The sequence below is a fragment of the Orbicella franksi genome, chromosome 12, assembly GCF_964199315.1.
Source record: "Orbicella franksi chromosome 12, jaOrbFran1.1, whole genome shotgun sequence".
NCBI classification, from domain to species: Eukaryota; Metazoa; Cnidaria; class Anthozoa; order Scleractinia; family Merulinidae; genus Orbicella; species Orbicella franksi.
Window position 1 is genome coordinate 19,182,367 of NC_138156.1, and position 10,937 is coordinate 19,193,303.

Here is a 10,937-nt window from a genome sequence, read left to right on the forward strand (position 1 = left end):
ATGTGGAGGCACCGTGTGCCTCGTGTTAATGCGCTCGTCTCCGGATCGAACGGTCCGGGTTCGAACCCTGACCGGGGACATTGTGTTGTGTTCGTGGGCAAGACACTTAACTCTCACAGTACCTCTCTCCACCCAGGTGTATAAATGAGTACCGGCGACTTTAATGCTGGCGGTAACCCTGCGATAGACCAGCGTTTCATCCAGGGGGCAGTAGAAATACTCCTAGTCGCTCCATGCTAAAGAAACCGGGATGAGCACCGGTCTGATGGGCCACTTGAATCATATACAAGACTTTACCTTATATTTTACTGAGAAAATACAACTTTTTGACAAATAGGTTGAAACCGATCTTTCTGTCTTCCAAAACGAACGCACTACCAAGTTCTGTTCTCACCCCTATAGCCTGCGAGTGTGCCAGACTTTACTTTTTCGATCAATAGTCGTCGCAATAGCGGCGAGAAAGTCAACATTTGTTTGAAACATTCCGCTAAGCGCTTGAAAAAGAAGAAGCGTTTGTTTTAAATCAGTAGAAATGTCTCACTCTCATAAGAATATCAACCAAATCAGACATGTTAAAACTCGGATGGAACCACAGACTGTTCAACAGCTTTCATTTGAGTGGTCACACACTCAGGATAAATGCACAAACGTTAAAGTTAGAACCACCTTCAATAAACAGTACCACATGAAATAGGTTTTCTTTTGAGTGGTAACACACAAGGGTTTCATCCACACACGTTCAAGTTAGAACCAAATTAAGCGCGTAATTTGATGAATTTCAGAGATTTGATTTTTCTAACTAGTCCCATGTACAAGGAATTTTCATCCTAATTTGGTATTTGGCTCAGTGGTTTACCAAACTCTTGGCCGAGAAGTGTTTAAGCTCACTGTAAGCCGCATGGTACGTAAGGAATGGAAGCAGCTAAAATTGTCGCGGGCTTTCTGGTTTCTGACGGAAAATGGCCCTTAAATTTAAACACGAACAGTATCGATACGAGCATTACGTTATTAAATTAGATTAAACAGGACATTGGTCGGGTCAATGCGAAGTTTAAATCTTCTTGCTTTCTTTTTTTTGCCTAATTAGATGATGCTCACTTTACCATGGTGAACAGACCGGTTTTCTTTTACATCTCTCTGTCTAGAAGTAAACTTTCTCCTTCGCTGTTCTAAATATACACTAGTCGTTTTTTGCCTCAGGCGCAGTGATTATGTTTGTCTTAGAAATAGAAATGCTTGAAGATGAAATATCGGTCAGCTTGTTAGATTTTCATGGAAGAAAGACCGTTTTCAATCTGAACAGTTCAGTCCACGTCAACGTTCAGTATTTTACTCGCTATCGGCTCTGCTTCTATAGGAATGAGGCAAAGAATTCGAACAGCCGGCCGATAGCTTACGAGGGGCATAGCTTCAACTGAAACCAGAAATAGCCTATCTCAGAGTACTCCGTATAGTTCTGCTTTGTTGCTAAGGAACATGTCAAACCGTTTTCAGTTAACGTTTCGTTTTAATAGGGTTTGTTCAGTGTCATTGGAAACTATTACTATAGAAAATTAACATCAGTTGAGCCAATTCTGAAACTAACTCTTTGTCAACGAAAATCATTTTTTAAAAACAAAAAACAATTTTCGTGAAATTAAGTTCCTTTTAATGAATTTTTTTGGCCAAATCGCGAAATTTAGAAACAATAACAATGAAGTAACAATAACTAAAGGTAGAAAATTGTTTATATTCCAGACTACTTTCGCGCGCTTCTCGCCCCCAGGATTTCACGCGGCCATTTTTCTCTCGCGGTTTATTTACGGTCTCACTCGACGGACTAAGCGAAAGACGGACTACTCGTAGTCTATTTATGTTCCAACGCGCTTGTTCCACGGTTCCTTTTATTTGAAAGCGTGTATCTTTTTTCCATTAAGCGATTTAGTAAATTGGTAAATTAATACATTGGCTGTTTATGTTTGTGAAGATAAGCGCGCGCCACAGTTGTCGGCGGCTTGGCCCCTTTTTCGTCCCCCTCAGTGGAGGGCAAATATCTTCTCTTATCAGATGGAATCTTAATTGATATACGGATGCACCTTGAGGATAATGAAACTTGCTGACTACTTCAAGTCGCTCCTTTTTTCCCGCGAGGCCCGCCAGAAAATTCAGCACGTGTACTACAAGTGCGCAATCTCGTCTCATAAAATATTTCTAAGTTTTTATTGCTGAAATGAAATGGCAATTTGGTTATACGATCTTATATAGTCGAAGGAAAATGGCTCTTATGGAGAGGAAGGGGTGTAATATGACAATTGTTTTTTCCGGAGGTGCAACAATGTTTTTTTTAATGAATATTTTGGCATAGAAATAGGTAGCACAATTCAAATATATCAAAAAAAAAAAAAAAAACAGAAAAGAAAAACAGAAATTAATCAGAAAAAGAGACCAACGACGTGCGGTACGGATCAAAAAAAGTCAGATGACATTTTACAAATGAAAAAAAATAGGTTCTGCAGGCATCGTTCATCAGTCCTTGCTTAGCTGGTCCGCGTTTTCCCGAGGTAAATATAATTTTGTCGGTTGGGACGTGCTTACTGAACTGCTGTTGCCATTCTGGAGAGGTGGCCGTTGTAGCAAGTTTGAAATAATAGTAGCTGTAGAGAAAAAGTGGCAGTTAACGGAGGTTCCGGACCAAATGCGAAATTCTTAAGTTCCCAATTGATGTCTTGTGCTCCTTCTTGGTGTTGTACAGCGTTCATATGGCACTAAATTAATTAATATGTACATGAAAGACACATGTATAAACTACAGTTGAAACATAAATTGAATAACATCTTCGAATTATAAAGCGTGCGAGGAATTTATGCAGTTGCAGCTCTATATTCCCTTTTTTCAGGCTATAAAAACAGTTGATTAAATTTCTTACACACCGCAAAGCTCTTTTCTTAAGTTCATTTCTTTTACTGCCCAAACATTTAATATAATGTTCGGATGTATTTCTTGTTATTCGTTGTCATGGGTCGCAGATTTTCAAAAGAAATGCTTTCACGTACAGGGTTATGACGTTTTCATACCACTCCCTAAGTAAACACATGATGCTTTTGTTATCTGAAATATTAAGAATAACGTTACCATTTGGAAAGTTCGAGGAATGTTCGGTAAGATTGATTGCAAAGTCAGCAACCTCATCGAGGGGGCCGGTGATTTTATCTATTCGGATGATCAAAGTGTTACTAATATGCTACTATGCAAACCACAAAGAGGTAGGAGTCGGAAGCAGAGGTTGCCCGGCAAGTTAAAAAATTCCCGTAACACTTTATTTCCTAAGAATGCTAAGCTCCTCTTGGAACTAAACAACGAGCAATTTAGATTGAACGTACCTCTCGAATTTTTAGACTAATTTGAATGGGAACATACCAGGGTTTTATCCACAGACTAAAAAGTTTGAACCACTTTGTAGAGCATCATAAACAGCACCACTCGATAGATTTCATTTCAGTGACCACCCACCAGGGTTTTATCCATAGACTTAAAAGTTAAAACCATCAGTAAGAATAATTTACCAGCGAAATACGGTAAAAAAGCATTAGTCTTCATAATCCTTTGAGTGCAGTTTTGATTGCTTCACGACGAATTGCCAAGAAATTCGTTATTGTGATTTGATACCTGGTGTCCATAGGGTATAAGGAGGCGAGTGGGTCGTTTATTGTCATGACTAAGTGGAAAATAAATCAGTGTAGTATGGTAATCTCGTAAGAATATTAGCTATTTTCGACGGGTTAAGGTATAGGGCAGTATTTGACAAATATTTCAAATCCTCAGTTTTCGGCTCCATCCACACGACGCCGGAGAAATTTGAAAGCGCAGCTTTATTTCTACGGTTAGACCTACCGTCCACACTAATCCGTCACGAAAACGACGCTTTTCGGAAACGCTCTTCAAACTGGAGGAATTAAAAACGCTGGCTTTGCGTTTTACTGTCGAAGGAAACTGAAAATTTTAAAACCGGAACAATTTGAAAACGATGCCGTCTTGATAACCATGTGATTTCCCTGACCGAGTCTTTCTCAAACACAAATCCAAAATGACCGGTAATCATGTGTGGACGGAAAACATTTGATGCTTTTTCAGAGTGAAAACGCCGTTTTCGCACATCTCCAGCGTAGTGAGGACAGAACCTTCCTCTCTTGGTTGCGGAAGCCCTGTTTATTTCTCCCCCGGCCACACAGCCAGCTCGAAGTAACCTCAACAAGGAAATAACCGGGATATTCAACGCGCAGTCTTAGTTTATTTTCGGGTCTATTATTAATATACAGCAATGTATGCTACCTGCTGAGACACTTCATAACAAGTGCATTACATTAACATACATCTTGTTATATTCACAAGCTTTTCAACTTTACAGACAACGACTGACACAGTCCATTTACTGCTATTTACAGAGCACTTTGAAGTGTCGTACAAACACTGAAAATATATGTATTCCTCGAAAGTCCTGAAAAGTAAGAGAGAGAAATAATATATTAGCAGGAAAATTTGAGTTATTTAAAAACTAGGATGAAAGAGCAAAATTTGATGTGAGTCCTTTCGTACCGAGTTAAGAAAAACGGGGAATGGAGCATGAGGAATGTGGAATATAAGGAAAACGTCAAAGAGTGGATTGAAGCACCGAGATGGTTTACTTCCGGTCAGAGTCTGGGCTAGTCATCCGATCAAAGCTACAGCAAAAACGCGTATGTAAGAACCCAATTACATATAAGAACCTGTTTTAGCCTGAAATTTGAAACAGAAACAAGGCAAACCAATACCCTTCCAGCTACAAAACATTTTTTCTAAGAAAGTAGAAACCTGTTTAAGAACCTAAATAGTTGAATTTCCAAGTAGGGCTTAGCACCAAATATACAGCAACCTTTTGAGGCTAACTTGGAAAAACGCAGGTTCTCAAATGCGGGTTTTTACTATAACAGCATTTTGTCTTTTACCAATACCGTGACCCACATTTCCCCTTATATTAGTTTTGAAAACTTAGTGGTTAGTCAAGACAGTATCTTTCTCATCACCTGCACGAATGGAAGTGTATTGATATTGTAAGGAGAATTTGTATTTCACCTGTTCTGACTAGCTATCCTTGAATGACGACCAAATTATTTTGTTCCTTGCTCGGTTTCAGATGACAAGTACTGCAGGTTTTGGGGCAAATGTCTCTAATTAGACCTCCGAAGTCTCCTTTGTGGTCACAGTATCCTCCGTAATCTCTACAAAGATCTTCAAACTCATCCGTGCACTCTGACAGAAGAAAATGGAGATTGAAAACTGAGTATGAATATCACCGATAATAAAATTTTTAGCTCATTATTTTTAATTGTTAGTTTTGACAGTTGAGTGGTATATGTAGATGTAATTTCACAAGTTGATGGTTTTCACAATTCTCATCACCTATCTCCTTGAAAATGTATCACAACTGTTAGGAGAATTTGGATGTTCACTTACCCTGAGTGGTACAGAAGCCGCAGGTAGCTTGACAGACATTCTGGACAGTATACAGCAAAGATTCATCGTGTGTCTCACACACTTCTGCTCCATAATATTTTATGATCTTGTTACAGAGTCGTTTATTTCCGTCTTCACAGGATCCTGCATTGAAGAAAGACAGTCTGGGGTCAAGAAAACAATGACTTGAGAAACTCTAGAATACCCTTCGCTCGCAGGTGTTGTTTCGGGGTTGTCACGCAACGGTTCCTCCCAACAATGGAAGAGAGTGCGTGACGACCACAAACGACGGATGTGAAACTACAGCGCTTTGTATTTTTCGAACTTGCTTCTTCGAAAAGAAACAATGAAATGAATGTGTATTCGTTCTTCGGTACGTCAATGAAGTGTATTTGACAGTAATGAAGCTGTGGAATAGTTAGTAAGTTCTTTGTTGTTTATTGAAACTAAAAGCTGTTTATTATTTCCAAAAACAACCAAGTTCACTCCGCCGTGCGTTAAAACTAACAAAGCAATTTATTTTTGTTTCGCAAAAATAATAAACATAACAAAGATATAGAACTAAATCTGATTAGTAGACTAGTATGTACTGCTTTTGTGCAAAAGTTAAATGGACTAGTAAACACGCAGGTTACTCCTTTCTATTCTTTCTTCTTTCGCGCTTCTAAAGTGATCTCCATTTGCTATTTTGACAGGCACCTCTGTTTCTGAACTGAAAAGAAGGGGTTTTCGAGTGCGCCAAAACAATACTATCGTTGATGTCCAGAAATCTGTTATGAATGTGACTTATCGTAATCTTTGGCATACTGGTATTATCAAGAAATGAAACCGCACTTGACTAGTTTATATAGTTCTAACCCAACCTCGTTTCCAGGGTCCTCTCTCTACTCCGAGAAAGTGGAAAAGAGATGGAGAGACCTTGGAAACCAGGTTGGTTCTAAGTGTGTTGACATCCTAAAATTTCCCTTGTAATTCTTGCTCCACTGACTCATAAAGCGTTTTCTAGGTCGCTGATTTCCTGACCCATATATATCTGGTATATTTTCTCGTTCACTCAAACAAGAAATCGAGTTTTTTGCAGGTTCACGGACTCCTGGTTTTTGAGCAGAAATTAGACTTCAGTCTATAACGGTTGGAAAGTTTTGAAGACGTCCAAGCGAGAGAAAACAACGATGACGAAGAAACGGCAATGAACCTTTTCATGCCTTTACTCCGCATTTGCATTACACCCGGCAATACATGTAATCCAACGAGGATGCGAGCAACTTAATCTTGGGGCAGCAACTACAAAATTACCCGAAATTGTCTCACATACATGTTAGATTACATCATGATTGTAATGCAATTGAGAAACGGCAGGTCTTTTTTGCAGGGTGCAGGTTGCAGGTTACAGGTTGAAATTTAATTATAACTGGAAAACCGCCGACACTAAAAATAATTAATAACCCTGATACTCGTCAGGGGTTCTTACATAAAGTAGTTCGACACTTTCACATAGTGAAAATACGATCGATCCGCCATAAGTGCTTATCGATCGACACGCTGAGACCAGTGAAATCTCTTCAAAGCCATCTGAATGGCCGCTCCACAGATGTTTCCATCGATTCCAGGATCGGCTCGGTCAACAAGAACTGTAAGCTTAACAACAGAAGATTGCCATCACAAATGAAGCAAATAAATAAAGAAATGAAATAATATAAGATTAACCGTCGGTGTGCTTTCATTTTGGTACTCACAGGGAAGAAACCAAATTCAGCAGATGTTTCAGATGATATTTCAGATGTCTCTTCAAAAACAATTAATAATTCATTGCAGGCTTAAAATCATAGGAATATACTCTCCTCCCATCGCTTCGGCGGGTTTGGCCCTTGGGTGGAAGCCACCTTTCTGAGCGATTGTAAACAGCATCATGTAACAGTCACGGTAAGTCTACCACCTGTACGTTTCTTTTAAGTGCCAGCGGTTTTCCAGTTATAATTAAATTTCAACCCGCAGCCTGCACCCTGCACCCTGCAAAAAAACCCTGCCGATTGAGAAACGTTTACCGTGAAAAGAACAATTTGATTTTCTCTTCTCTTCTTCTTCGTTGGAATCAGCACACATCTGTCATTTTTATAGATTCATTTATCACGCCTACCGGAAACCTTATATTTCTCTTTGCGGTTTTTGCTGCTTTGAGAAACACGCACCGAGGAAGAAGAATTCGTCTGGATTTCGTTTTCTTGTTTCCCTCACTTTTCGCGAGAAGGCACCGTTGTGTATACGTGTTGCTCTAAAAAAAAATCAACTTTCCGTGACTTCACTAATTAGATCGCACTCTAATCACTTTAACGATAATTCGATCTATAATTTCGCCCTTTTAACCTCACAAAAATGTTCCAAATTATCCGTCCTAGTTGTTGAGAAGATCGCACTGAAGTCTATTGTACGCGACTGAGAAAGAGGAACTGAAAGTGGTGTCAACACTTCTTGGGTTGATATTTAATTCATTCAACTACAATTCAAACGGTTTAATATTTTAACTGTAGAGGTCATCTCTGGCAGGTCCGGTAAATGTCATAGAAGTATAATCCCTAATAGCCGAAGTTCTCTTCAGGGAAAGGAGGTTAGAAATTACAAAGTGAACCTTTCTTATTTTCTGTCGGTAGTGCTTATCCAGCAGTCTGGCTGCGAGGGGGGCAATTTCAACACTTTTTCTGTCAAATTTACGAAAACCCCATCTAATGCGGGAAAATGTCGTCAAATAATCCAGCTAAATGTGTCAAAACCCAGCTAAATGTAACAGAAACCCTTCTAAATGTGATTAAAAAACCCAGCTTAAGTGACGAAAAACCAGCTAAATGTAGCGAGGGAGAACACGAAATCAGACAATAGTCTACTTTTATGAATCGCCGATTTTTTTCGCGCAAAAAAAGAAAACAAAACTTAAAATCTCGTGCAAGCAAAATCTTGCTCAAAAAGACCTAAAAATATACTTATAATCAGGTCGATCGAGTTACCGATGGAATTAAATTCTTTCCAATCATAGATTCCATATTCTGTACAGATGTTTGTTGGTGACCTTTTCCAGCATTCATTTAAGCAAGGGGGCAATTTCAACACGCGTTTCAGAAAGATATGACCACAAGCTATTATAATAATGCCTTTCTAGAACTAACTTTTCGCGTCCGTTTTACAGTCCAATATAAACAGATGATCGCTATAGAAAGTTTTTAAAGAAAATGTTTTTCAAAATTGATATTGCACAGTTTTATTTCACCATTTAGGGCCTCAAGCGATGGATTTGCGGAACAAAGAAATATTGATGTGCAACAAAATTCGTGAATTCAGAACTGGCACAGTTTTGAAACACTCTGCAGTACCTCGAAAAGACAATATTTATTTTTAAAAGTGTGTGAAACATTTAGTCAAACACAAATTTCGCTAATGTAGGCATTTATTTCTTTTAAGACTTCCTGTGGTCCCCTGGAGAAATGATATCAAATTTTGCGATCGTGACAAATTGCATGGCTTGTTTTGACAATTTAAAGACCGTGAATTAAGAGGGAGATTTTCATTTGTATTCAGAATGTATGCGATCTGATTTAAACAACTATCTGTCCAATCGCCTGTAGGAAAATGCTCCTGAGGTGAAAAAAAAAACTGATGTACGTAAACAAAGCTCAGTCGCTTTTTAAAGTTTCTAGTTTCCAAATGTCTTCTCTCTTCCGCACAAACGGATACTTCTGAATTTCAACCATTTGCTAAAAGCGAAATAATGTCAACTCGAATCGGAAAAGTTCTCTTACCGCAGGGATCGCACTGGATCCCACAGACAAGACCTTCCGAAAGACGTCATGACTTTTTGATCTGAACAAATTCATCCGTCTTGGCTGAACTTCGTTTTTAGGGGATCGTGCGAATGTTTTATACGTTTGCTCAATGCGAACTCGAATTAGACTCCTTTAATCTCAAAACAGTTAATCCACTTATAGGAGCTGAACGATTTCCCTGCCTGCATGCATTTATTAGATCTTACCTTCTGGAAGAGCGCTCTCCGAGGGAATCTGCTCAGAGTAAGTTCCCGCTTCGTGTCTCCCAACGTAGATACTGGAACCATCAACGGAATTCCATCTCAACAGACCCTCTATCGCTGCCACAACAAAACACAACTTTGCGAACCCCGTTGAAAGCATTTTTCAGGAATAATGACGTAAATTTTGCACGCGCTCTGCACTGGAATGGTTTCCTTTCAATGTGATCTTCTTTCGTCTCGGGTGCTAAGAATGTATTTTTTTCCCCTGGATTCCCGTTTTATAGCAAACCCGACACGTCATTCCGAGGGCGTGACCTTTTAAAACAAGCAGGCGTGAAAAAATAGCAGACGATATTCACTCATTCCCAGAATTTCTATCATTTCTTGGCAAGCTTATGACATTGAGCTGCCTTATACGGCCTCACAAGAGACATCTTGATGAATTTCAGTGTTATTTAAATGACTGGGTGTTCCGCACTCTGTGGTTCCTCCCTTTCAGACTGATAAACTAAATGACCCATTGAGATCTGAGTTTTCGGCATACATAGTCGGCATTCCTAGGTTATATCCCCAATCAGGTAAATTTGTTATCAAGAATTAGCAGAGAACAAACATTTCTTGTGTTCAGAACTTTCTGGCAACTTTCAGCTTTGTTGTAAATACTTCTCTCGTATCTTTTTTAGCAAGTAGTGAGGAATTCTTATATAATCTTTCCTGCTGTGATATTCAGCTCCTTTTGACCGGTCTGGAGGTAAAATCCAGATAAGTTCTCACACAGAAACTCAAAAGTGTCTGATATCTTTTGTTTGTCAACTGGTTCTGTTTTTGGGTAACGAGCTTCTTGGTTTCATTTTCATGTAATACTCGTACAACTGGTGCCGTCCGCCAAACAGTTTCGTGGGTGGCAAAACTGTGACAAATGTCACTGTAGAAAACTGAAATAAATACCACTGATTTCGTGGGTTGGTACACATCACCCGTACCATTATAATGAACTGGGTCAAGTGCGTACTTTAGAGGTGTGACTTACACAAAGATGTACTTTGTTGCTTTAGTATTTTATAATTCAGTTAGCAGCTGAAACAAATATTGTTACAATAAACAATTGAAAACGCCAATCAAAACTCGATGGGGTTCTAACTGAAGCAGTTTGAAGCATTAATTTCGACTTTAAAATTTTGACCTCCAAAATTACAGTGTAATTGTTTTTTTGTTTTTTTTTTCAGCTCAGAAACGGGATTTTAAAATGGCTGCTGCCAGATAGGTTCGATGTGAAGAAAAAACATGATTTTTTTTCTAAGAGGCCAACAGTTCAAATACTTGTCTCGCTGTGTTCATTTAAATTATCAAGGCAGCACGCAGTCTAATCACCCCAATTTTAAAGAGTGTCTGGAATGACGGACAACACAACACCCATTAGTTAGTTCAATATTGTCTTTTACAATCATGCACG

At 39.0% G+C, this 10,937-nt stretch overlaps 1 protein-coding gene across 1 annotated transcript; it reads right to left on the reverse strand.

Moving 5' to 3' along the window:
• Positions 1-4,084: 4,084 nt before the first annotated feature.
• On the reverse strand, positions 4,085-9,908 carry LOC145463177 (uncharacterized). The gene is made up of 4 exons (XM_081446900.1): positions 9,488-9,908; positions 5,470-5,613; positions 5,089-5,265; positions 4,085-4,474 (listed from the first exon to the last, which is right to left on the reverse strand). The coding sequence occupies exons 1-3, from the start codon at positions 9,642-9,644 to the stop codon at positions 5,102-5,104; spliced, it is 465 nt and encodes a 154-aa protein (XP_081303026.1). The 5' UTR covers positions 9,645-9,908; the 3' UTR covers positions 4,085-4,474; positions 5,089-5,101.
• Positions 9,909-10,937: the final 1,029 nt, after the last annotated feature.

What these genes read in the sequence shown, in the direction of transcription:
- LOC145463177 (XM_081446900.1), bottom strand. Translation starts at nt 9,644, where the DNA reads ATGCTTTCAACGGGGTTCGCAAAGTTGTGTTTTGTTGTGGCAGCGATA. An exon ending in GGAGAGCGCTCTTCCAGAAG is followed by an intron (nt 5,614 to 9,487) that starts GTAAGATCTAAT and finishes TCTTCAATGCAG; the next exon opens with GATCCTGTGAAGACGGAAAT. An exon ending in CGGCTTCTGTACCACTCAGG is followed by an intron (nt 5,266 to 5,469) that starts GTAAGTGAACAT and finishes TTCTTCTGTCAG; the next exon opens with AGTGCACGGATGAGTTTGAA.